The sequence below is a fragment of the Hypanus sabinus genome, chromosome 3 (assembly GCF_030144855.1).
Source record: "Hypanus sabinus isolate sHypSab1 chromosome 3, sHypSab1.hap1, whole genome shotgun sequence".
NCBI classification, from domain to species: domain Eukaryota; kingdom Metazoa; phylum Chordata; class Chondrichthyes; order Myliobatiformes; family Dasyatidae; genus Hypanus; species Hypanus sabinus.
The window spans coordinates 189,633,724-189,661,129 of record NC_082708.1 but is presented as its reverse complement, the minus strand read 5'-3'; the positions used below and the strand labels follow the sequence as shown (position 1 = coordinate 189,661,129).

General features: G+C 51.3%; 1 protein-coding gene across 1 annotated transcript in view; it reads right to left on the bottom strand.

Annotated features, from left to right (window-relative positions):
* Nucleotides 1–27,054, bottom strand: part of LOC132391989 (shootin-1-like) — a 112,247-nt gene extending 85,193 nt beyond the window's left edge. Inside the window, exons 1-2 of the mRNA XM_059965854.1 lie at nucleotides 26,562–27,054; nucleotides 15,071–15,123 (exon numbers count right to left, since the gene is read on the bottom strand). Of these exons, the coding sequence (XP_059821837.1) occupies nucleotides 15,071–15,123; nucleotides 26,562–26,637 (129 nt within the window). The 5' untranslated portion in view covers nucleotides 26,638–27,054. The remainder of the gene's footprint in view (nucleotides 1–15,070; nucleotides 15,124–26,561) is intronic.
* Between the last annotated feature and the right edge of the window lie 352 nt (nucleotides 27,055–27,406).

The window sequence follows — 27,406 nt, the reverse complement described above, 5'->3', positions numbered from 1 at the left end:
TCACTCTCTGTAACCCTCAACCCCACCCGTAATCACTCCCTCTGTAACCCTCAACCCCACCCGTAATCACTCCCACTGTAACCCTCAACCCCACCCGCAATCACTCCCTCTGTAACCCTCAACCCTACCCGTAATCACTCCCTCTGTAACCCTCAACCCCACCCGCAATCACTCCCTCTGTAACCCTCAACCTCACCCGCAATCACTCCCTCTGTAACCCTCAACCTCACCCGTAATCACTCTCTCTGTAACCCTCAACCCCACCTGTAATCACTCTCTGTAACCCTCAACCCCACCCATAATCACTCTCTGTAACCCTCAACTTCACCCGCAATCACTCCCTCTGTAACTCCCAACCTCACCCGTAATCACTCCCTCTGTAACCCCCAACCCCACCCGTAATCACACTCTGTAACCCTCAACCCCACCCGTAATCACTCTCTGTAACCCTCAACCCCACCCGTAATCACTCCCTCTGTAACCCTCAACCCCAACCGTAATCACTCCCACTGTAACCCTCAACCCCACCCGCAATCACTCCCTCTGTAACCCTCAACCTCACCCGCAATCACTCCCTCTGTAACCCTCAACCTCACCCGTAATCACTCTCTCTGTAACCCTCAACCTCACCCGTAATCACTCCCTCTGTAACCCTCAACCCCACCCGTAATCACTCCCACTGTAACCCTCAACCCCACCCGCAATCACTCCCTCTGTAACCCTCAAGCTCACCCGCAATCACTCCCTCTGTAACCCTCAACCTCACCCGTAATCACTCTCTCTGTAACCCTCAACCCCACCTGTAATCACTCTCTGTAACCCTCAACCCCACCCGTAATCACTCCCTCTGTAACCCTCAACCCCACCCGTAATCACTCCCTCTGTAACCCTCAACCCCACCCGTAATCACTCTCTGTAACCCTCAACCCCACCCGTAATCACTCCCTCTGTAACCCTCAACCCCAACCGTAATCACTCCCACTGTAACCCTCAACCCCACCCGCAATCACTCCCTCTGTAACACTCAACCTCACCCGCAATCACTCCCTCTGTAACCCTCAACCTCACCCGTAATCACTCTCTCTGTAACCCTCAACCCCACCTGTAATCACTCTCTGTAACCCTCAACCCCACCCGTAATCACTCCCTCTGTAACCCTCAACCCCACCCGTAATCACTCCCTCTGTAACCCTCAACCCCACCCGTAATCACTCTCTGTAACCCTCAACCCCACCCGTAATCACTCCCTCTGTAACCCTCAACCCCAACCGTAATCACTCCCACTGTAACCCTCAACCCCACCCGCAATCACTCCCTCTGTAACCCTCAACCTCACCCGCAATCACTCCCTCTGTAACCCTCAACCTCACCCGTAATCACTCTCTCTGTAACCCTCAACCCCACCTGTAATCACTCTCTGTAACCCTCAACCCCACCCGTAATCACTCCCTCTGTAACCCTCAACCCCACCCGTAATCACTCCCTCTGTAACCCTCAACCCCACCCGTAATCACTCTCTGTAACCCTCAACCCCACCCGTAATCACTCCCTCTGTAACCCTCAACCCCAACCGTAATCACTCCCACTGTAACCCTCAACCCCACCCGTAATCACTCCCTCTGTAACCCTCAACCCCACCCGTAATCACTCTCTGTAACCCTCAACCCCACCCGTAATCACTCCCTCTGTAACCCTCAACCCCAACCGTAATCACTCCCACTGTAACCCTCAACCCCACCCGCAATCACTCCCTCTGTAACCCTCAACCTCACCCGCAATCACTCCCTCTGTAACCCTCAACCCCACCCGCAATCACTCCCTCTGTAACCCTCAACCCCACCCGTAATCACTCCCTCTGTAACCCTCAACCCCACCCGTAATCACTCCCTCTGTAACCCTCAACACCACCCGTAATCACTCCCTCTGTAACCCTCAACCTCACCCGTAATCACTCTCTCTGTAACCCTCAACCCCACCTGTAATCACTCTCTGTAACCCTCAACCCCACCCGTAATCACTCCCTCTGTAACCCTCAACCCCACCCGTAATCACTCTCTGTAACCCTCAACCCCACCCGTAATCACTCTCTGTAACCCTCAACCCCACCCATAATCACTCTCTGTAACCCTCAACTTCACCCGCAATCACTCCCTCTGTAACTCCCAACCTCACCCGTAATCACTCCCTCTGTAACCCCCAACCCCACCCGTAATCACACTCTGTAACCCTCAACCCCACCCGTAATCACTCTCTGTAACCCCCAACCCCACCCGTAATCACTCCCTCTGTAACCCTCAACCCCACCCGTAATCACTCCCTCTGTAACCCTCAACCCCACCCGTAATCACTCTCTGTAACCCTCAACCCCACCCGTAATCACTCCCTCTGTAACCCTCAACCCCACCCGTAATCACTCCCTCTGTAACCCTCAACCCCACCCGTAATCACTCTCTGTAACCCTCAACCCCACCCGTAATCACTCCCTCTGTAACCCTCAACCCCAACCGTAATCACTCCCACTGTAACCCTCAACCCCACCCGCAATCACTCCCTCTGTAACCCTCAACCTCACCCGCAATCACTCCCTCTGTAACCCTCAACCTCACCCGTAATCACTCTCTCTGTAACCCTCAACCCCACCTGTAATCACTCTCTGTAACCCTCAACCCCACCCGTAATCACTCCCTCTGTAACCCTCAACCCCACCCGTAATCACTCCCACTGTAACCCTCAACCCCACCCGCAATCACTCCCTCTGTAACCCTCAACCTCACCCGCAATCACTCCCTCTGTAACTCCCAACCTCACCCGTAATCACTCCCTCTGTAACCCCCAACCCCACCCGTAATCACACTCTGTAACCCTCAACCCCACCCGTAATCACTCTCTGTAACCCCCAACCCCACCCGTAATCACTCCCTCTGTAACCCTCAACCCCACCCGTAATCACTCCCTCTGTAACCCTCAACCCCACCCGTAATCACTCTCTGTAACCCTCAACCCCACCCGTAATCACTCCCTCTGTAACCCTCAACCCCACCCGTAATCACTCCCACTGTAACCCTCAACCCCACCCGCAATCACTCCCTCTGTAACCCTCAACCTCACCCGCAATCACTCCCTCTGTAACCCTCAACCTCACCCGTAATCACTCTCTCTGTAACCCTCAACCCCACCTGTAATCACTCTCTGTAACCCTCAACCCCACCCGTAATCACTCCCTCTGTAACCCTCAACCCCACCCGTAATCACTCCCTCTGTAACCCTCAACCCCACCCGTAATCACTCCCTCTGTAACCCTCAACCTCACCCGCAATCACTCCCTCTGTAACCCTCAACCTCACCCGTAATCACTCTCTCTGTAACCCTCAACCTCACCCGTAATCACTCTCTCTGTAACCCTCAACCCCACCTGTAATCACTCTCTGTAACCCTCAACCCCACCCGTAATCACTCCCTCTGTAACCCTCAACCCCACCCGTAATCACTCCCTCTGTAACCCTCAACCCCACCCGTAATCACTCTCTGTAACCCTCAACCCCACCCGTAATCACTCCCTCTGTAACCCTCAACCCCAACCGTAATCACTCCCACTGTAACCCTCAACCCCACCCGCAATCACTCCCTCTGTAACCCTCAACCTCACCCGCAATCACTCCCTCTGTAACCCTCAACCTCACCCGTAATCACTCTCTCTGTAACCCTCAACCTCACCCGTAATCACTCCCTCTGTAACCCTCAACCCCACCCGTAATCACTCCAACTGTAACCCTCAACCTCACCCGTAATCACTCCCTCTGTAACCCTCAACCCCACCCGCAATCACTCCCTCTGTAACCCTCAACCTCACCCGCAATCACTCCCTCTGTAACCCTCAACCTCACCCGTAATCACTCTCTCTGTAACCCTCAACCCCACCTGTAATCACTCTCTGTAACCCTCAACCCCACCCGTAATCACTCCCTCTGTAACCCTCAACCCCACCCGTAATCACTCCCTCTGTAACCCTCAACCCCACCCGTAATCACTCTCTGTAACCCTCAACCCCACCCGTAATCACTCCCTCTGTAACCCTCAACCCCAACCGTAATCACTCCCACTGTAACCCTCAACCCCACCCGCAATCACTCCCTCTGTAACCCTCAACCTCACCCGCAATCACTCCCTCTGTAACCCTCAACCTCACCCGTAATCACTCTCTCTGTAACCCTCAACCTCACCCGTAATCACTCCCTCTGTAACCCTCAACCCCACCCGTAATCACTCCCACTGTAACCCTCAACCCCACCCGTAATCACTCTCTGTAACCCTCAACCCCACCCGTAATCACTCCCTCTGTAACCCTCAACCCCAACCGTAATCACTCCCACTGTAACCCTCAACCCCACCCGCAATCACTCCCTCTGTAACCCTCAACCTCACCCGCAATCACTCCCTCTGTAACCCTCAACCTCACCCGTAATCACTCTCTCTGTAACCCTCAACCTCACCCGTAATCACTCCCTCTGTAACCCTCAACCCCACCCGTAATCACTCCCACTGTAACCCTCAACCCCACCCGCAATCACTCCCTCTGTAACCCTCAACCTCACCCGCAATCACTCCCTCTGTAACCCTCAACCTCACCCGTAATCACTCTCTCTGTAACCCTCAACCCCACCTGTAATCACTCTCTGTAACCCTCAACCCCACCCGTAATCACTCCCTCTGTAACCCTCAACCCCACCCGTAATCACTCCCTCTGTAACCCTCAACCCCACCCGTAATCACTCTCTGTAACCCTCAACCCCACCCGTAATCACTCCCTCTGTAACCCTCAACCCCAACCGTAATCACTCCCACTGTAACCCTCAACCCCACCCGCAATCACTCCCTCTGTAACCCTCAACCTCACCCGCAATCACTCCCTCTGTAACCCTCAACCTCACCCGTAATCACTCTCTCTGTAACCCTCAACCCCACCTGTAATCACTCTCTGTAACCCTCAACCCCACCCGTAATCACTCCCTCTGTAACCCTCAACCCCACCCGTAATCACTCCCTCTGTAACCCTCAACCCCACCCGTAATCACTCTCTGTAACCCTCAACCCCACCCGTAATCACTCCCTCTGTAACCCTCAACCCCAACCGTAATCACTCCCACTGTAACCCTCAACCCCACCCGCAATCACTCCCTCTGTAACCCTCAACCTCACCCGCAATCACTCCCTCTGTAACCCTCAACCTCACCCGTAATCACTCTCTCTGTAACCCTCAACCCCACCTGTAATCACTCTCTGTAACCCTCAACCCCACCCGTAATCACTCCCTCTGTAACCCTCAACCCCACCCGTAATCACTCCCTCTGTAACCCTCAACCCCACCCGTAATCACTCTCTGTAACCCTCAACCCCACCCGTAATCACTCCCTCTGTAACCCTCAACCCCAACCGTAATCACTCCCACTGTAAACCTCAACCCCACCCGTAATCACTCCCTCTGTAACCCTCAACCCCACCCGTAATCACTCTCTGTAACCCTCAACCCCACCCGTAATCACTCCCTCTGTAACCCTCAACCCCAACCGTAATCACTCCCACTGTAACCCTCAACCCCACCCGCAATCACTCCCTCTGTAACCCTCAACCTCACCCGCAATCACTCCCTCTGTAACCCTCAACCCCACCCGCAATCACTCCCTCTGTAACCCTCAACCCCACCCGTAATCACTCCCTCTGTAACCCTCAACCCCACCCGTAATCACTCCCTCTGTAACCCTCAACCCCACCCGTAATCACTCCCTCTGTAACCCTCAACCTCACCCGTAATCACTCTCTCTGTAACCCTCAACCCCACCTGTAATCACTCTCTGTAACCCTCAACCCCACCCGTAATCACTCCCTCTGTAACCCTCAACCCCACCCGTAATCACTCTCTGTAACCCTCAACCCCACCCGTAATCACTCTCTGTAACCCTCAACCCCACCCATAATCACTCTCTGTAACCCTCAACTTCACCCGCAATCACTCCCTCTGTAACTCCCAACCTCACCCGTAATCACTCCCTCTGTAACCCCCAACCCCACCCGTAATCACACTCTGTAACCCTCAACCCCACCCATAATCACTCTCTGTAACCCCCAACCCCACCCGTAATCACTCCCTCTGTAACCCTCAACCCCACCCGTAATCACTCCCTCTGTAACCCTCAACCCCACCCGTAATCACTCTCTGTAACCCTCAACCCCACCCGTAATCACTCCCTCTGTAACCCTCAACCCCACCCGTAATCACTCCCACTGTAACCCTCAACCCCACCCGCAATCACTCCCTCTGTAACCCTCAACCTCACCCGCAATCACTCCCTCTGTAACCCTCAACCTCACCCGTAATCACTCTCTCTGTAACCCTCAACCCCACCTGTAATCACTCTCTGTAACCCTCAACCCCACCCGTAATCACTCCCTCTGTAACCCTCAACCCCACCCGTAATCACTCCCTCTGTAACCCTCAACCCCACCCGTAATCACTCTCTGTAACCCTCAACCCCACCCGTAATCACTCCCTCTGTAACCCTCAACCCCAACCGTAATCACTCCCACTGTAACCCTCAACCCCACCCGCAATCACTCCCTCTGTAACCCTCAACCTCACCCGCAATCACTCCCTCTGTAACCCTCAACCTCACCCGTAATCACTCTCTCTGTAACCCTCAACCTCACCCGTAATCACTCCCTCTGTAACCCTCAACCCCACCCGTAATCACTCCCACTGTAACCCTCAACCCCACCCGCAATCACTCCCTCTGTAACCCTCAACCTCACCCGCAATCACTCCCTCTGTAACCCTCAACCTCACCCGTAATCACTCTCTCTGTAACCCTCAACCCCACCTGTAATCACTCTCTGTAACCCTCAACCCCACCCGTAATCACTCCCTCTGTAACCCTCAACCCCACCCGTAATCACTCCCTCTGTAACCCTCAACCCCACCCGTAATCACTCTCTGTAACCCTCAACCCCACCCGTAATCACTCCCTCTGTAACCCTCAACCCCAACCGTAATCACTCCCACTGTAACCCTCAACCCCACCCGCAATCACTCCCTCTGTAACCCTCAACCTCACCCGCAATCACTCCCTCTGTAACCCTCAACCTCACCCGTAATCACTCTCTCTGTAACCCTCAACCCCACCTGTAATCACTCTCTGTAACCCTCAACCCCACCCGTAATCACTCCCTCTGTAACCCTCAACCCCACCCGTAATCACTCCCTCTGTAACCCTCAACCCCACCCGCAATCACTCACTCTGTAACCCTCAACCACACCCGTAATCACTCCCTCTGTAACCCTCAACCCCACCCGCAATCACTCCCTCGGTAACCCTCAACCTCACCCGCAATCACTCCCTCTGTAACCCTCAACCTCACCCGTAATCACTCTCTCTGTAACCCTCAACCCCACCTGCAATCACTCACTCTGTAACCTTCAACCACACCCGTAATCACTCCCTCTGTAACCCTCAACCCCACCCGTAATCACTCCCTCTGTAACCCTCAACCCCACCCGTAATCACTCCCTCTGTAACTCTCAACCTCACCCGTAATCACTCCCTCTGTAACCCTCAACCCCACCCGTAATCACTCCCTCTGTAACCCTCAACCCCACCCGTAATCACTCTCTGTAACCCCCAACCCCACCCATAATCACTCTCTGTAACCCTCAACTTCACCCGCAATCACTCCCTCTGTAACTCCCAACCTCACCCGTAATCACTCCCTCTGTAACCCCCAACCCCACCCGTAATCACACTCTGTAACCCTCAACCCCACCCGTAATCACTCTCTGTAACCCCCAACCCCACCCGTAATCACTCCCTCTGTAACCCTCAACCCCACCCGTAATCACTCCCTCTGTAACCCTCAACCCCACCCGTAATCACTCTCTGTAACCCTCAACCCCACCCGTAATCACTCCCTCTGTAACCCTCAACCCCACCCGTAATCACTCCCTCTGTAACCCTCAACCCCACCCGCAATCACTCCCTCTGTAACCCTCAACCTCACCCGCAATCACTCCCTCTGTAACCCTCAACCTCACACGTAATCACTCTCTCTGTAACCCTCAACCCCACCTGTAATCACTCTCTGTAACCCTCAACCCCACCCGTAATCACTCCCTCTGTAACCCTCAACCCCACCCGTAATCACTCCCTCTGTAACCCTCAACCCCACCCGCAATCACTCACTCTGTAACCCTCAACCACACCCGTAATCACTCCCTCTGTAACCCTCAACCCCACCCGCAATCACTCCCTCGGTAACCCTCAACCTCACCCGCAATCACTCCCTCTGTAACCCTCAACCTCACCCGTAATCACTCTCTCTGTAACCCTCAACCCCACCTGTAATCACTCCCTCTGTAACCCTCAACCCCACCCGTAATCACTCCCTCTGTAACCCCCAACCCCACCCGTAATCACACTCTGTAACCCTCAACCCCACCCGTAATCACTCTCTGTAAACCCCAACCCCACCCGCAATCACTCCCTCTGTAACCCTCAACCCCACCCGTAATCACTCCCTCTGTAACCCTCAACCCCACCCGTAATCACTCTCTGTAACCCTCAACCCCACCCGTAATCACTCCCTCTGTAACCCTCAACCCCACCCGTAATCACTCCCTCTGTAACCCTCAACCCCACCCGCAATCACTCCCTCTGTAACCCTCAACCTCACCCGCAATCACTCCCTCTGTAACCCTCAACCTCACCCGTAATCACTCTCTCTGTAACCCTCAACCCCACCTGTAATCACTCCCTCTGTAACACTCAACCCCACCCGTAATCACTCCCTCTGTAATCGTCAACCCCACCCACAATCACTCACTCTGTAACCCTCAACCACACCCGTAATCACTCACTCTGTAACCCTCAACCCCACCCGTAATCACTCCCTCTGTAACCCTCAACCCCACCCGCAATCACTCACTCTGTAACCCTCAACCACACCCGTAATCACTCCCTCTGTAACCCTCAACCCCACCCGTAATCACTCCCTCTGTAACCCTCAACCCCACCCGTAATCACTCCCTCTGTAACTCTCAACCTCACCCGTAATCACTCCCTCTGTAACCCTCAACCCCACCCGTAATCACTCCCTCTGTAACCCTCAACCCCACCCGTAATCACTCTCTGTAACCCCCAACCCCACCCGTAATCACTCTCTGTAACCCTCAACCCCACCCGTAATCACTCTCTGTAACCCTCAACTTCACCCGCAATCACTCCCTCTGTAACTCCCAACCTCACCCGTAATCACTCCCTCTGTAACCCCCAACCCCACCCGTAATCACACTCTGTAACCCTCAACCCCACCCGTAATCACTCTCTGTAACCCCCAACCCCACCCGTAATCACTCCCTCTGTAACCCTCAACCCCACCCGTAATGACTCCCTCTGTAACCCTCAACCCCACCCGTAATTACTCTCTGTAACCCTCAACCCCACCCGTAATCACTCCCTCTGTAACCCTCAACCCCACCCGTAATCACTCCCTCTGTAACCCTCAACCCCACCCGCAATCACTCCCTCTGTAACCCCCAACCCCACCCGTAATCACACTCTGTAACCCTCAACCCCACCCGTAATCACTCTCTGTAACCCCCAACCCCACCCGTAATCACTCCCTCTGTAACCCTCAACCCCACCCGTAATCACTCCCACTGTAACCCTCAACCCCACCCGCAATCACTCCCTCTGTAACCCTCAACCTCACCCGCAATCACTCCCTCTGTAACCCTCAACCTCACCCGTAATCACTCTCTCTGTAACCCTCAACCCCACCTGTAATCACTCTCTGTAACCCTCAACCCCACCCGTAATCACTCCCTCTGTAACCCTCAACCCCACCCGTAATCACTCCCTCTGTAACCCTCAACCCCACCCGTAATCACTCCCTCTGTAACCCTCAACCCCACCCGTAATCACTCTCTGTAACCCTCAACCCCACCCGTAATCACTCCCTCTGTAACCCTCAACCCCAACCGTAATCACTCCCACTGTAACCCTCAACCCCACCCGCAATCACTCCCTCTGTAACCCTCAACCTCACCCGCAATCACTCCCTCTGTAACCCTCAACCTCACCCGTAATCACTCTCTCTGTAACCCTCAACCCCACCTGTAATCACTCTCTGTAACCCTCAACCCCACCCGTAATCACTCCCTCTGTAACCCTCAACCCCACCCGTAATCACTCCCTCTGTAACCCTCAACCCCACCCGCAATCACTCACTCTGTAACCCTCAACCACACCCGTAATCACTCCCTCTGTAACCCTCAACCCCACCCGCAATCACTCCCTCGGTAACCCTCAACCTCACCCGCAATCACTCCCTCTGTAACCCTCAACCTCACCCGTAATCACTCTCTCTGTAACCCTCAACCCCACCTGCAATCACTCACTCTGTAACCTTCAACCACACCCGTAATCACTCCCTCTGTAACCCTCAACCCCACCCGTAATCACTCCCTCTGTAACCCTCAACCCCACCCGTAATCACTCCCTCTGTAACTCTCAACCTCACCCGTAATCACTCCCTCTGTAACCCTCAACCCCACCCGTAATCACTCCCTCTGTAACCCTCAACCCCACCCGTAATCACTCTCTGTAACCCCCAACCCCACCCGTAATCACTCTCTGTAACCCTCAACCCCACCCATAATCACTCTCTGTAACCCTCAACTTCACCCGCAATCACTCCCTCTGTAACTCCCAACCTCACCCGTAATCACTCCCTCTGTAACCCCCAACCCCACCCGTAATCACACTCTGTAACCCTCAACCCCACCCGTAATCACTCTCTGTAACCCCCAACCCCACCCGTAATCACTCCCTCTGTAACCCTCAACCCCACCCGTAATCACTCCCTCTGTAACCCTCAACCCCACCCGTAATCACTCTCTGTAACCCTCAACCCCACCCGTAATCACTCCCTCTGTAACCCTCAACCCCACCCGTAATCACTCCCTCTGTAACCCTCAACCCCACCCGCAATCACTCCCTCTGTAACCCTCAACCTCACCCGCAATCACTCCCTCTGTAACCCTCAACCTCACACGTAATCACTCTCTCTGTAACCCTCAACCCCACCTGTAATCACTCTCTGTAACCCTCAACCCCACCCGTAATCACTCCCTCTGTAACCCTCAACCCCACCCGTAATCACTCCCTCTGTAACCCTCAACCCCACCCGCAATCACTCACTCTGTAACCCTCAACCACACCCGCAATCACTCCCTCTGTAACCCTCAACCCCACCCGCAATCACTCCCTCGGTAACCCTCAACCTCACCCGCAATCACTCCCTCTGTAACCCTCAACCTCACCCGTAATCACTCTCTCTGTAACCCTCAACCCCACCTGTAATCACTCCCTCTGTAACCCTCAACCCCACCCGTAATCACTCCCTCTGTAACCCCCAACCCCACCCGTAATCACACTCAGTAACCCTCAACCCCACCCGTAATCACTCTCTGTAAACCCCAACCCCACCCGCAATCACTCCCTCTGTAACCCTCAACCCCACCCGTAATCACTCCCTCTGTAACCCTCAACCCCACCCGTAATCACTCTCTGTAACCCTCAACCCCACCCGTAATCACTCCCTCTGTAACCCTCAACCCCACCCGTAATCACTCCCTCTGTAACCCTCAACCCCACCCGCAATCACTCCCTCTGTAACCCTCAACCTCACCCGCAATCACTCCCTCTGTAACCCTCAACCTCACCCGTAATCACTCTCTCTGTAACCCTCAACCCCACCTGTAATCACTCCCTCTGTAACCCTCAACCCCACCCGTAATCACTCCCTCTGTAATCGTCAACCCCACCCACAATCACTCACTCTGTAACCCTCAACCACACCCGTAATCACTCACTCTGTAACCCTCAACCCCACCCGTAATCACTCCCTCTGTAACCCTCAACCCCACCCGCAATCACTCACTCTGTAACCCTCAACCACACCCGTAATCACTCCCTCTGTAACCCTCAACCCCACCCGTAATCACTCCCTCTGTAACCCTCAACCCCACCCGTAATCACTCCCTCTGTAACTCTCAACCTCACCCGTAATCACTCCCTCTGTAACCCTCAACCCCACCCGTAATCACTCCCTCTGTAACCCTCAACCCCACCCGTAATCACTCTCTGTAACCCCCAACCCCTCCCGTAATCACTCTCTGTAACCCTCAACCCCACCCGTAATCACTCTCTGTAACCCTCAACTTCACCCGCAATCACTCCCTCTGTAACTCCCAAACCTCACCCGTAATCACTCCCTCTGTAACCCCCAACCCCACCCGTAATCACACTCTGTAACCCTCAACCCCACCCGTAATCACTCTCTGTAACCCCCAACCCCACCCGTAATCACTCCCTCTGTAACCCTCAACCCCACCCGTAATCACTCCCTCTGTAACCCTCAACCCCACCCGTAATCACTCTCTGTAACCCTCAACCCCACCCGTAATCACTCCCTCTGTAACCCTCAACCCCACCCGTAATCACTCCCTCTGTAACCCTCAACCCCACCCGCAATCACTCCCTCTGTAACCCTCAACCTCACCCGCAATCACTCCCTCTGTAACCCTCAACCTCACCCGTAATCACTCTCTCTGTAACCCTCAACCCCACCTGTAATCACTCTCTGTAACCCTCAACCCCACCCGTAATCACTCCCTCTGTAACCCTCAACCCCACCCGTAATCACTCCCTCTGTAACCCTCAACCCCACCCGCAATCACTCACTCTGTAACCCTCAACCACACCCGTAATCACTCCCTCTGTAACCCTCAACCCCACCCGCAATCACTCCCTCGGTAACCCTCAACCTCACCCGCAATCACTCCCTCTGTAACCCTCAACCTCACCCGTAATCACTCTCTCTGTAACCCTCAACCCCACCTGTAATCACTCCCTCTGTAACCCTCAACCCCACCCGTAATCACTCCCTCTGTAACCGTCAACCCCACCCACAATCACTCACTCTGTAACCCTCAACCACACCCATAATCACTCACTCTGTAACCCTCAACCCCACCCGTAATCACTCCCTCTGTAACCCTCAACCCCACCCGCAATCACTCCCTCTGTAACCCTCAACCACACCCGTAATCACTCCCTCTGTAACCCTCAACCCCACCCGTAATCACTCCCTCTGTAACTCTCAACCTCACCCGTAATCACTCCCTCTGTAACCCTCAACCCCACCCGTAATCACTCCCTCTGTAACCCTCAACCCCACCCGTAATCACTCTCTGTAACCCCCAACCCCACCCGTAATCACTCTCTGTAACCCTCAACCCCACCCGCAATCACTCCCTCTGTAACCCTCAACCCCACCCGTAATCACTCTCTGTAACCCCCAACCCCACCCGTAATCACTCTCTGTAACCCTCAACCCCACCCGCAATCACTCTCTGTAACCCTCAACCCCACCCGTAATCACTCTCTGTAACCCTCAACCTCACCCGTAATCACTCTCTGTAACCCCCAACCCCACCCGTAATCACTCCCTCTGTAACCCTCAACCCCACCCGTAATCACTCCCTCTGTAACCCTCAACCTCACCCGCAATCACTCCCTCTGTAACCCTCAACCCCACCCGCAATCACTCTCTGTAACCCTCAACCTCACCCGTAATCACTCCCTCTGTAACCCTCAACCCCACCCGTAATCACTCTCTGTAACCCTCAACCTCACCCGTAATCACTCTCTGTAACCCTCAACCCCACCCGTAATCACTCCCTCTGTAACCCCCAACCCCACCCGTAATCACTCCCTCTGTAACCCTCAACCTCACCCGTAATCACTCCCTCTGTAACCCTCAACCCCACCCGTAATCACCCCGTCTGTAACCCCCAACCCCACCCGTAATCACGTCCGTAACCCCCAACCCCACCCATAATCACCCCGTCCGTAACCCCCCAACCCCACCCGTAATCACCCCGTCCGTAACCCCCAACCCCACCCATAATCACCCCTTCCGTAACCCCCCAACCCCACCCGTAATCACCTCGTCCGTAACCCCCCAACCCCACCCGTAATCACCCCGTCCGTAACCCCCCAACCCCACCGGTAATCACCCCACCCGTAACCCCCCAACGCCACCCATAATCACCCCGTCCATAACCCCCCAACCCCACCCGTAATCACCCCATCCATAACCCCCAACCCCACCCGTAATCACCATGTCAGTAACCCCCAACCCCACCCGTAATCACCCCATCCGTAACCCCCCAACCCCACCTGTAATCACCACGTCCATAACCCCCCAACCCCACCCGTAATCACCACGTCCGTAACCCCCAGCCCCACCCGTAATCACTCTCTCTGTAACCCCCCAACCCCACCCGTAATCACTCTCTCTGTAACCCCCCAACCCCACCCGTAATCACTGGAGGGATTCAGCAGATCGGGCAACATCTATGGGAAAGAGTGAAGAGTTGACGTCTCAGGCTGAGGACTGAGGAAGAGTCTCGGTCTGAAACCGCGACTGATTGCTCTGACTCCCTTCCTTCTGGTCACTGGTAGGATCTCTCTGCAGCGAAGGAGGCTGACGGGCCCCTCATAGAGGTTTATAAAGCCTTGAGAGGCACAGATAGGGTGAATGGTCACACTCCTTTCTCCAGGATAGGGGAGTGAAAAACCAGAGGCACAGGTTTATGGTGAGGGGGGAAACATTTAAAGGCCAATTAAGAGCCTCAGTGGTTACGGAGAGAATGGGATTGAAAGGGAAAGTAACTCAGCTGTGATGGAATGGTGGACCACACTTAATGGGTCGAATGGCCTCATTCTGCTCTTAGGTCCTATGATCTTCTCGGACTTGAGGGGGGTGTTTTTAATGCAGAGCATGGTGGATGTGTGGACCAAGAGGAAGTGTTAGAGGTGGTTACAATTACAATGCTTAAATGATGTTTGGACAGGAAATGTTGGCAGTTGGGGCAAGCTTCAGTAGGGCATCTTGGTCAGTACGGACAAGCTGGGCCAAAGGACCTGTTTCCAAGCTAAATTACTGTATGACTCACCTCCTCACTGTCCCACTGGTCATCGTCTGGGCTGACACCACTCTCTCCAGTGACTGCAGGGAGAAACAGAACACAGCCTGAATGATTCACCTCAGCCTGACAACAATCAGCCCATTGCACAAGATAGCTCTTTGTCTCTAATTAGTCTCACTGTCTCCCTCTCCTTCCCTAGCAAATTTCCCTGCAAACCTTTCCCCTCCCACTAATTTTCTATTTTCATTTTGAAAGTTGAGTTAAGCCTTCTTCCACCAAACTGCACATTAACAGCTTTGTTGAAAATTTCCCCCAAATTCGGAGACTTACCCTCTGTCCTAAACAGGTCGCTCACCAGCTTCCTTAGTTAGGGGATTGAGTTCAGGGGCCATGAGGTAATGTTGTAGCTCTATTAAACCCTGGTTAGACCACACTTGGAATATTATGCTCAGTTCTGGTCGTCTCATTGTAGGAAGGATGTGGAAGCTTTAGAGAGGGTGCAGAGGAGATTTACCAGGATGCTGCCTGGATTAGAGATCATGTCGTATGAGGACAGGTTGAGTGAGCTGGGGCTTTTCTCTCTGGAGTGAAGGAGGATGAGAGGTGACGATAGAGGTGTACAAGATGATAAGAGGCATAGACCAAGTAGACATCCAGAAGCTTTTTCCCAGGGCAGAAATGGCTAACACCAGGGGACATAATTTTAAACTGATTGGAGAAATGTATAGGGGGATGTCACAAGTAAGATTTCTACACAGAGAGTGGTGGGTGCGTAAAACAGACTGCCAGGGATGGTGGTAGAGGCAGATACATGGATGATTGAAAAATGGAGGGCTACGTGAGAGGGAGGTGTTAGATTGAACTTGGAGTAGGTGTAAAGGTTGGCATGACATCATGGGCCGAAGGGCTTGTACTGTTCTATGTTCTCTACAACTTTACACTTTCTCCTTTTTCGAGCCCAATTCTGATGCAGGTTTCTCGATCTGAAGCATTAACTCCATTCCTCTCTCCACAGATGCTGCCTGATCAAGTTCAAGTTCAGGTTTAATTTTCATTCAACCACACCCATGAATACAGCCAATCAAAACAGCATTCCTCTGGGGCCAAGGTGTAAAACACAGAAAGACCATCATACAGCACATGTGCAAACACTAGTACATACAGTCACAAAATAATACCGGCACAGGTCTCTGAGCCGCATGGCCTGGAGGCCAACGTTACATGGGTGTTGTCCTGCAGCCACATTTCTGCAAGAACAAGTCTGCATCAGTACCTCATCTCATGCTTGTTCAGCTTGTCTCAGGCTTGGTCAGACTTCCAGGGAGTGAGCACTGGAGAGCAGCTTCAATGACGGATCAGCCGCAGGCAGTCCAGCTTATCGTCCAAGGAGCAAGCACAGGAGGCAGTACCAACTGTACTGGAAACAGTACTGATCCATCTCCTCCCTCTTTGCTTCAGAATTTCAGCATCTGTGATAATTCAGATTTTCCCTTCACATTTTTCCGTGAGTCCCCCTTCAATCATCCACCCCCTGACATTAGAAATGCCTTAGTTCTTCTTTCAACTTCTCACAACTTTTGAAATGAATTGGATCTCCTCCGCCCTGAGAATAAACACGGCTCCCCTGACTCATCACATTTCTGTGAGGGGGAAGCCTTTTCCAACAGCGTACGATGGGTATGTGTTAGGAGTGGGTACAAGGAATTGATTGTACACTTCAGAAAGGGGAAGTCAGGACAACACACACCAGTCCTTAACGAGGGATCAGCAGCGTGAGCAGCTTCAAGTTCCTGGGCGTCAACATCTCTGAGGGTCTATTTTGGGCCCAATATATTGATGCAATTACAAAGAAGGCATGACAGCGACTACTTCACTGGGAGTCTGAAGATTTGTTTCACTGAAGACTGGCACATTTCTACAGGTGTATGGAGCATTCTGACTGGTTGCATCACTATGTAGCAAGGAAGATCCAATGTACAGGATCCCAACAGGCTGCGGAGAGTTCCAACTGTGAATCCCTTTGTGTGTAAAACCAAGGAACCAGCCTGGTTTTCCTTCAATGTTTTACCAACATGTCCCGCCCACCTTCACAGGTTTCTGCGTGCATCGTCTGGTGTTATAAAATCATTAGACATAGGATCAGAATTAGGCCTTTCAGTGAATTGAGTCTTTTCCACCATTCTATCATGCCTGATTTACTATCCCTCTCAACCCTACTCTCCTGCATTCTCCCTTTGACACCCTTACTCATGGGTGATCCACCTCCACTTTAAATATATCCACGTGGCCTTCACAGGTGTCCATGGCAATGAATTCCACAGATTCACCACACTCTGGTGAAAGAAACTTCTCCTCATCTCTGTTCTAAATGGATGTTCCTCTATTTTGAGGCTGTGCCATCAGGTGCTTGACTCCCCCAATATAGGAAGCATCCCCTCCACATCCACTCCATCGAGGCCTTTCAACATTCGATTGGCTTCAATGAGACCCCCCTCTTCTTCTGAATTCCAGTGAGTACAAGCTTAGAGCCAACTAACACCCCTCATACATTTACCCTTTCACTTCCTTAGCTGTTAAAACTCATTAGAACGGGTCCCTTTAGTTTCTACTCCTTCACCTTAAACCATGGGGGGGGGGGGGTCTAAACCTGGCTGAGGGATGTCACAACAGCCTCTTGATCAGCATCAGCAAAACTGAAGAGCTGATTGCTGGCTTCAGGCTGGGGAAACATAGAAAACCTACAGCACAATACAGGCCCTTCGGCCCACAAAGCTGTGCCGAACACGTCCCTACCTTGGAACTACCTAGGCTTCATTTATAGCCCTCTATTTTTCTAAGCTCCATGTATCTACCCAGGAATCTCTTAAAAGACTCTACCGATTCCACCTCCACACTGCCGGCAGCCCATTCCACACACTCACCACTCTCTGCATAAAAAAACTTACCCCCAACATCTCCTCTGTACCTACTCCCAAGCTCCTTAAAACTGTGCCCTCTCATGCTAGCCATTTCAGCCCTAGAAAAAAGCCTCTGACTATCCACACTATCAATGCCTCTCATCACCCTATACATCTCTATCAGGTTACCTCTCCTCCTCCGTCGCTCCAAGGAGAAAAGGCTGAGTTCACTCAACCTATTCTCATAAGGCATGCTCCCCAATCCAGGCAACATCCTTGTAAATCTCCTCTGCACCCTTTCTATGGTTTCCACATCCTTCCTATAGTGAGGTGACCAGAACTGAGCACAGTACTCCAAGTGGGGTCTGACCAGGGTCCTATATAGCTGCAACATTACCTCTCGGCTCTTAAACTCAATCCCACAATTGATGAAGGCTAATGCATCGTATACCTTCTTAACCACAGTGTCAACCTGTGTAGCAGCTTTGAGTGTGTGGTGAACTACGTGTGTCTGTCTGGACATGCCCCCTGCTGACTGCTCCTGTGGCTCCTCCCACAGGCCCCTGTATAAAGGCGATCTGAGGCCTGACGCTCGGCCTCAGTCTCCAGGACATAGTATGATGGTCACTCACTCCTGGTTCCTTCTTCCAGTCAATAAAAGCCGATATCTCGCCTTACGTCTCAGTGTGAGTTATTGATGGTGCATCAGAGTGTCCTATGGTCTTGGACCCCAAGATCCCTCTGATCTTCCACACTGGCAAGAGTCTTACCATTAATACTATATTCTGCTATCATATTTAACCTACCAAAATGAACCACTTCACACTTATCTGGGTCCATCTGCCACTTCTCAACCCAGTTTTGCATCCTATCAATGTCCCGCTGTAACCTCTGACAGCCCGCCACACTACTCACGACACCCCCAACCTTTGTGTCATCGGCAAGTTTTCTAACCCATCCCTCCACTTCCTCATCCAGGTCATTTATAAAAATCACGAAGAGTAAGGGTCCCAGAACAGATCCCTGAGGCACACCACTGGTCACCAGTCTCCATGCAGAATATGACCTGTCTACAACCATTTTTTGTTTTCTGTGGGCAAGCCAGTTCTGGATCCACAAAGCAATGCCCCCTTGGAGCCAATGCCTCCTTACTTTCTCCATAAGCCGTGCATGGGGCACTTCGTCAAAAGCCTTGCTGAAATCTATATACACTACATCTACTGCTCTACCTTCATCAATGTGTTTAGTCACATCCTCAAAAAATTCAATCATGCTCATAAGGCACGACCTGCCCTTGACAAAGCCATGCTGACTATTCCTAATCATATTATGCCTCTCCAAATGTTCATAAATCCTGCCTCTCAGGATCTTCTCCATCAACTTACCAACCACTGAACTAAGACTCACTGGTCTAGAATTTCCTGGGCTATCCCTACTCTCAAGAGGGTGAACATCTGCCAATCTGCATTAGGGGATCAGCAGCTTTAACTCCCTGGGGGTTAACATTTCAGATGATTTGTTCTGAGCCCAGCAAACAGATACAATCACAAGGAAGGTGTGCTAGTGTCATTTCTTTCTTAGAAGGTTAGGAAGGTTCAGCTTGTCACTAAACACTCTTACAAACTTCTACTGTACTGTTGAAAGTATCCTGACTGGTTGTATCATGGTCTGGTACAACAGTTCAAATGTGCAGGAATGCGAGAAGCTGCAGAGAGTGGTGAACTCTGCTTAACACCTCCCTCCCCACCAATGGTGGTATCTGCTTGAGGTGCTGCCTCAAGAATGCAAAGGTTCATCTGTTATGGGAGTATGTGTGCCATATACAACTCTGAGATTCCTCTTCTCCGGATAGCCATGAAACAAAGTAAACCATGGAAGTCAGTTCAAAGAGACATAGCAAACCCACCTCCACCCTGCACAGAGAAAGGACAGTAACATGATCTTTAACTCTAAACGCCCCCCCCCCCCACACAAAATACAACAAGAACATCAGCCTCCAAATCCCTTTCTCCAACATACAAATGGAATGAGAAAGAATGGGGAAAAACACAGAATATAAAAACCATAAGACTGAGAAAGCCCATAGCCCAAATCCATAAGCACAGAACTTCAGTAACGTCCTCCAATATCATTGAAAGAGAGTGGCACCGCTCGAACACAGAGGCCTGCTCTCTGGGCACAGTGATAGGCCACGCAGGTTCCCTCTCCGCACAGCGGTCTTCCTGGCCATTGGATCTCATGCGTACAGTCCACCAAAGCCGACTTTGAAATCCCACTAATGTATATGGCAAATCAAATTGATCCTAGATCCTTGAAATAGTCAATGGGGTGCATGTCCTGTTCACCACCTACTCACCTCTAAAAACATGACCTCTGGTATTCCCCCTGTACTTTTCAAACACCTTAAAATTATGCCTTCTTGTATGAGCCAATTCCACCCTGGCAGGTTTTTTTCTGGCTGTCCACTCTATCAATGCCTCTTGTCATATTATAGGCCTCTATCATCCTCTAAAGAGAAAAGCCCTAGCTCACTAAACCTTTCCTCATAAGACATCCTGTCTAACCTAGAAAGCCTCCCCTGCATCCTCTCTAAAGCTGGCACATCCTTCCTATAATGAGATGAGAAGTGTATGGGGTGTCCGGGAGGGGAAGCACCTCTGGTGTGAAGACCAGTCGTATCTCCTGAAGTAGGTCTTCCACCTTTGGTCCTCACCTGGCACTCGGCTCTCACCAGTGGCTCCAAATAAGCTGTTTGCATGCGACAGTGGCCACACCCCAGGCAAATGGTTTGACAAGCCGGCCAAACCAGGCGAGAGTTGCCGTCAGGTTTTGTTTTAAACCCTTGGTGATTTCGGGCTTGTCTACCCAAACCATGTGAAGACTGGATTTGGCAGACCGCGCAGAAGAGACCACCAGCTGGTTCAGCGGGCAGGAAGGTGCTTCCCAGCATGCATTCTGGAGCATGAAGAGCGTGGCAAGACACATACATCCTGATCTATCTCCAGTAGTTTTGACTCCTGCCTTGCTACTAGATCCAGACAGACCAGGACGAGAAAGTGAGGGTGATGACCTGCACAACTATCCCTCACTTTAATCAAACTCACGCACAGGTCGTGACATCTCAGAAGGATGTTGCTCGCGATGGATGCACACACACACATAATGAGACAACCGGAAATGAACATGATACTCTATGTGTGGTCTAGCCAGGGCTTTATAGAACTGCAACATTACCTCGTGGCTCCCGAACTCGAGACCCGATAAATGAAGTCCGACACACTGTAAGTCTTCTTAACAACCTTATCAACTTGTGAGGCAACTTTGAGTGATCTGTGGATTTGGACCCTGAGATCCCTCTCTTTCTCCAGACTGCAGAGAATCCTGCATTATCCCAGTACTCTGCCTTCAAATTCCACCTTCCAAACTGAAACTCTTCAAATTTTTCTGGGTTGAACCCCATCTGCTACTTCTCAGCCCAGCTCTGTGTCCTTTAAATATCCTGCTATAACCCTCAGCAACCTTGTATCCTCAATACCACCAACCTTCATGTCTAACCCACCCTTCCACCTCCTTAAGACCACAAGATACAGGAGCAAAATTAGGCCATTTGGCCCATCGAGTCTGCTCTGTCATTTTATCATGGCTGATCCATTTCCCTCTCAGCCCCAATCTCCTGCCTTTTCCCCATATCCCCTCATGCACTGGCCAATCAAAAATCAATCGACCTCTGCCTTTAAGATACATAAAGACTTGGCCTCCATAGCTGTCTGTGTCAAAGAATTCCACAGATAGACTACTCTCTGGCTAAAGAAATTCCTCATCTCCATTTTAAAAGGATGTCCCTCTGATCCTAGACTTTCCCACTATGGGAAATATCCTCTCCACGTTCACTCGGACGAGGCCTTTCACCAATCAATAGGTTTCAATTAGGACACCCCTCATTCTTCTGAATTCTAGTAAATACAGGCTAGAACCATCAAAAGCTCTTCACATGACAAACCATTCAATCCGGGAATCATTTTTGTGAACCTCCTTTGAACCCTCTCCAGTTTCAGCACATCCTGTCTAAGATAAGGGGCCCAAAACTGCTCACAATACTCCAAGTGAGGCCCGTATAGTATGAGTGTATTCCCCTATCTCTGCCCCTCATGATTTTATCCCTCTATAAGATCATCCCTCATTCTGTTTCACTCTAAGAAACAGAATCCTACCCTGTCCAACCTCACTTTACAATTCACTCCCTCAATTTTTGGCAGCATCCTTACGTAACTCTCAGTTCGGCTAGTGGCCTAAACTAGGGGAAGATGGCCCTTGGCCTGGCCAAACTTTGGAAATTCTGTTTGTGTGGATGCTGCATGGTGTGTCCTCTGTTACAAACCAGCACCACAAAATAACAAACAGTACACAATATGCAATTAAGCAACTGAGCTTTATAATCCTTAATTTAACAATATGGTTAGTAAACAAAAGAAAGGACTCATTCTCATGAAACTGTCTAATGCACAAACGTTCGAGCTCACTGATAAGGCTGTTCGTCCATCAACCTCCTCCGATCTTCACTGAGCTTCAGACCCTTGCTCCAGGTGCACTCCGTCTGGCGGTCTACCAACTCTCTCCATTTGGGTCTTCTCTCCTCATCTCTCCCCGGCAAAAGACCACAAAACCCCTCTCCCAAACACACAAGAAAGAACATCCCACTCATTGGCTAACATGCCCAGTTACCTCTAGTCATAACCCAAACACTGCTGCTACAGAGAAACCATTACCTCAGCAGAGGAACATTACAGAGAGGCCATTACATTAGCAGTGAAACCTTACAGCAGGTTACACTTGTAAATCTGTCTTGAACTCTTTCCAGTTTGACAATATCTTTCCTATAGCAGGATGACCAAACACAATGTAATACTCTGAGTGTGTCCTCACCAGCATCCTCTACCACTGCATCCCAAGCTCTCAGCTTCTGTACTCAGTTCCCTGACTGATGAGGGCCAGCGTGCCCAATGGCCTCTTCACCACCCCATCTGCCCGTCTCCTCTTTCAAAGTTGAAAGTAAATTTATTATCAAAGTACATGCATGTCATCCTGCAATGCTGCATCACTGCTTGGTACAGAAACTGTACTGCAGCAGACAGGAAGGCTCTAAAATGGGTGGTCAAAACTGCCCAATCCATCACTGGCACCTTCCTACCCACTATCAAGGGCATACATACAGACAGGTTCCAGAAAAGAGCCAGTAACATCATGAAGGATCCCACCCACCCTGCTCATGGACTGTTTGTCCCCCTCCCACCAGGGAGGAAGCTAAGTAGCATCCACACCAGGACTGTCAGACTTAAAACATCACCCAAGCAGTCAGGCTGCTCAACACTAACTCCAGCACTACTTTATTATTTCCCGTCAGCCACCTTATGTACAGTCTGCCACCACTTTATGTACTACAATCAATCTATGTATACAAGTTATCTTATACGATTTATATTTATTGTTTTTTTAATTATTGTGTTCTTTATCTTGTGTTTTTTGTGCTGCTGTGGATCTGGAGTAACAACTTTTTCATTCACCTGACACTTGTGAACAGGAAGTGACTTTGAACAATCTTGACTATGTCATCATATACAACCCTGAGGTTCGCCTTCCTGCAGACATCCACAGTAAATACAAAGAAACACAATGGAATCAATGAAAAATCTCACACAAGATGGACAACCAGTGTGCACAAGACAACAAATTGTGCAGATACACAAAGAAAAAGAACCAAAATAATAAAAATAAATAAATAAGCAGTAAATATGAAGAATATGAGATGAAGAGTCCTTGAAAATGTCCCTTGGTTTTGGGACCAACAAAAGGACCATAACCTTGTCGTTGGGTTTGGAGGCTCGCGTGCCTCAATGACCCGGAGAGCTACGCTGGCTGGAGTCAGGACTTTATGCTTTGGCTCTTGGTATGCAAAAGAGGTCAAAGGGTAGAGGTCAGACTAAGAGTGGCCCACCGGTCCTCCAGGTTCGGGGTTCAGCTCAGTACTAGCAACCCTGGCTGGTAAAACAGCAGTGAAGCATCCTCCTACATCTGAGTGTGACGGTATTCCTGGCTCTCAAAGGTACACTTAATAACCATATAACAATCACAGCACGGAAACAGGCCATCTCGGCCCTCCCAGTCCGTGCCGAACTCTTAATCTCACCTAGTCCCACCTACCCGCACTCAGCCCATAACCCTCCACTCCTTTCCTGTCCATATACCTATCCAATTTTACCTTAAATGACACAACTGAACTGGCCTCTACTACTTCTACAGGAAGCTCATTCCACACAGCTATCACTCTCTGAGTAAAGAAATACCCCTCGTGTTTCCCTTAAACTTCTGCCCCTTAACTCTCAAATCATGTCCTCTCGTTTGAATCTCCCCTACTCTCAATGGAATCAGCCTGTTCACGTCAACTCTATCTATCCCTCTCAAAATTTTAAATACCTCAATCAAATCCCCCCTCAACCTTCTACGCTCCAATGAATAGAGACCTAATGTCAGAGAAACGTATGCAATATACATCCTGAAATTCTTTTTCTTCGCAACCATCCATGAAAACAGAAGAACACCCTAAAGAGTGAATGACAGTTAAACATTAGAACCCCAAAGACCCCCCCACTCGGAACTTGCACGACCGACAGTGCAGACCGAGAGGAAGCTATTGACCTGATGAAGGAAGCCCAGGACATCACCAGAGATGGAGGACCTTCACTGCTGCCGTAAACACCAACGGTGTAACGGGGAGTAGAGGTTGTGGGAACTGTCTACTCGCCTTCCAAGGTCCCACTTCTATGTGTTTCTGTATTTACCATTTCTAACTCATTCCAGAACATCAAAGTAAAACTGTTTTCAATCCCACAGACTTTCACTTTGACCAGCGATCCCTTCTGTTACAGATTTGCACTTAGTCACTTCCTCAAAAGCATTTTATCAATTCTAAAGAAATGATTTAGCAAATCTGCATTCCCACATGTTCAGTGATTTCTCTCCGATCTCGGATTCTGTAACCTCCCCCAGCGGACGCTGTACTTGGCGGTAAGTGAATGTTCTGTAACGTCTCTTCACACAGCATGATCATCCTTTCAGTTTTCCATTGAGCAAGCAGTTGCTAAATCCAGGGGAAGTTTTGATGTTTGTGAACAATCTGGTCAGTGGAGTCAATAATTGCTGGTATCAAAAGACCGGAAGACATAGGAGCAGAATTAGGCCATTTGGCCCATCGAGTCTGTCCCACCATCCCATCATGGCTGGTTTATTTTCCCTCTCAAACTCATTCTGCTGCCTTCACCTTATAACCTTTGATGCCCTGACTAATCAATAACCTATCGACCTCTGTTTTAAATATACTGCCCTCAATGACTTGGCTTGCACCGCTGTCCATGACAATGAATGCCCCAGATTCATTGCACCATCTCCTTGTTGTGCTGGAGAGGATTGAGATCCCAAACCCAATGCCGTCTGGAGCTCAACTCCTCGGAGGGTCACCCATGGTCGGAAGGTCAGGGGAGAGGTTCCACACAAAGAACGATTCAACCAAGACCTCAGCAGTAGTGCTGACAGAAGATGATGACGCATTACAAGGTGGAGGAAGGCTGCGGGTTGCAGAGTCCCAGTCACCTTGCATTTCATGCCACTGGACCCTGACCCTGATCTGTTAAACAAAGTCACCCACAGGCATTCCACTTTAAGGGAATCCACACTAACATCCGGGTTATGTGTATCCTGGACCATCTGAGAACCCACCATAGACAACCCCTTAGCAGAACATCCTCAGTGATGATCTTGTTTACAGCCACTGCATCTTCTTGTCACTGTTACACCTGATTCTGAATTCTGTTATTGCTTTACCTTGTTCTCCCTCAATGTTCTGTGCAATGATCTGAATTGTATGAAGTTTATAAGAAAAGCTTTTCACTGTATCTCAGTAGTTGCGACAATGATAAACGGTGATCTCTGAGGATTTTATATACTTCAATCATCCCCCCCCCCCCCCCCACCGCCCCCGTAACCTCCTCTGCTGCAGGGAGAACACAGCCGATTCTCCCAGCTGTCCCTGGAACCGTGTGTAACGGGTAACTCCGACAGCAGAGAGGTTAGCGCAACCCTTTACAGCGCCAGAGACTGGGGTCAAGGAGTTTGTACATGTCACCACGTGGGTTTCCTCCGGGTGCTCAGGTTTCCTCCCACAGTCCAAAGACCTACGGGATAGGGTTAATGAGACGCGGACGCGCTAATTTTGGGCTGGAATCGTGGCGACACTTAGGCGTTGACTCGTTTCACTGTTTTGATGTTTCAATATTCATGTGACAATGTAAATTTTATATTTTGCTCTCTTTGAGAGACACGGAGGGACTACTCGACTAATTTGCCAAGGTTTCTGGAAATCTCTGAGCACACCCGCCAACGTAACAGCTGGCAGGACGCAGCCAGCGACCCCCATCCCAACCCACAAGTTCTGCAACTGCCCCCACCCCCCGTCCCCCCGAATCTCAGAGCCACCCACAGGAGACGACCGCTCACCCCGCCGGTAGCCCAGACTCCACGTCCCAGCGGCCGGCGCCTATCGCCCCTCCCCGGCTGCCCGCTCCGGGTACCTGAGTGTGGCGCAGGGTCGGGGTCGCGCCAACCCCAGCCCAAGGCAGGGCGCCGCTCCGTGCAGTCGGCGGACATCTCCAGCTCGAACTTGGAGAGGCTGCCCCCGGCTACAGCTCGGCTCCCGGAACAGAGGGAAGTGAAAGCAGGAAAATGCAAATACAGCGGTTATATTAAAGAACCATGGGGGAGGGAAGAGGTGAAGGGGCAGCGAGGGAGAGAGAAAGATAGTGGGGTGAAGGGGAAGGACGAACGAGAGGGGACAAGACAAAAGGGGAGATAGAAAGGTGCAGGGAGACAGAGAGAGTGAGAGACCGGGATAGACGGAAGGGGACAGAGTGTGCTCGGAGAGCGAGGGATATATAGAAAGAAAACAGAATAAAAAGTCAAATAGCGAGAAACGTATCACAGAGAGAGGGGATAGGAAAGAAGGAGGCAGAGAGGGAGGCAGTAGGAGAGAGGGAGGGGAGGGAGGGAAGGAGAAGAGGGGGGAGGGAAGGAAGGAGGGGAGGGAAGGAAGGAGGGGAGGGGAGGGGAGGGAAGGAAGGAGGGGAGGGAGGGGAGAGTGGGGAGAAAGAAGGAGGGGAGAGAGGGAAAGACCTGCTCACAATCGAACTGAGATCCAACTAGCCATGAGTGAGAAGTTTAGTTTTATCCAAACCATGGTCTTTGTGGAAATGGGACACAGTCGGTTCTGTTCCTCCTGTGTGGAAAGTTCCTTTACTACTGTGGGGATGTTCTTTTCCCTTGCTGGAAGCTGTCTCTTCCAATATGGGAGGCATCCCCCGTTCGGGAAGCTCCGATACCCCTCTTCACCCGCTGACATCGCCAGCTGCCCTCGCTGAAC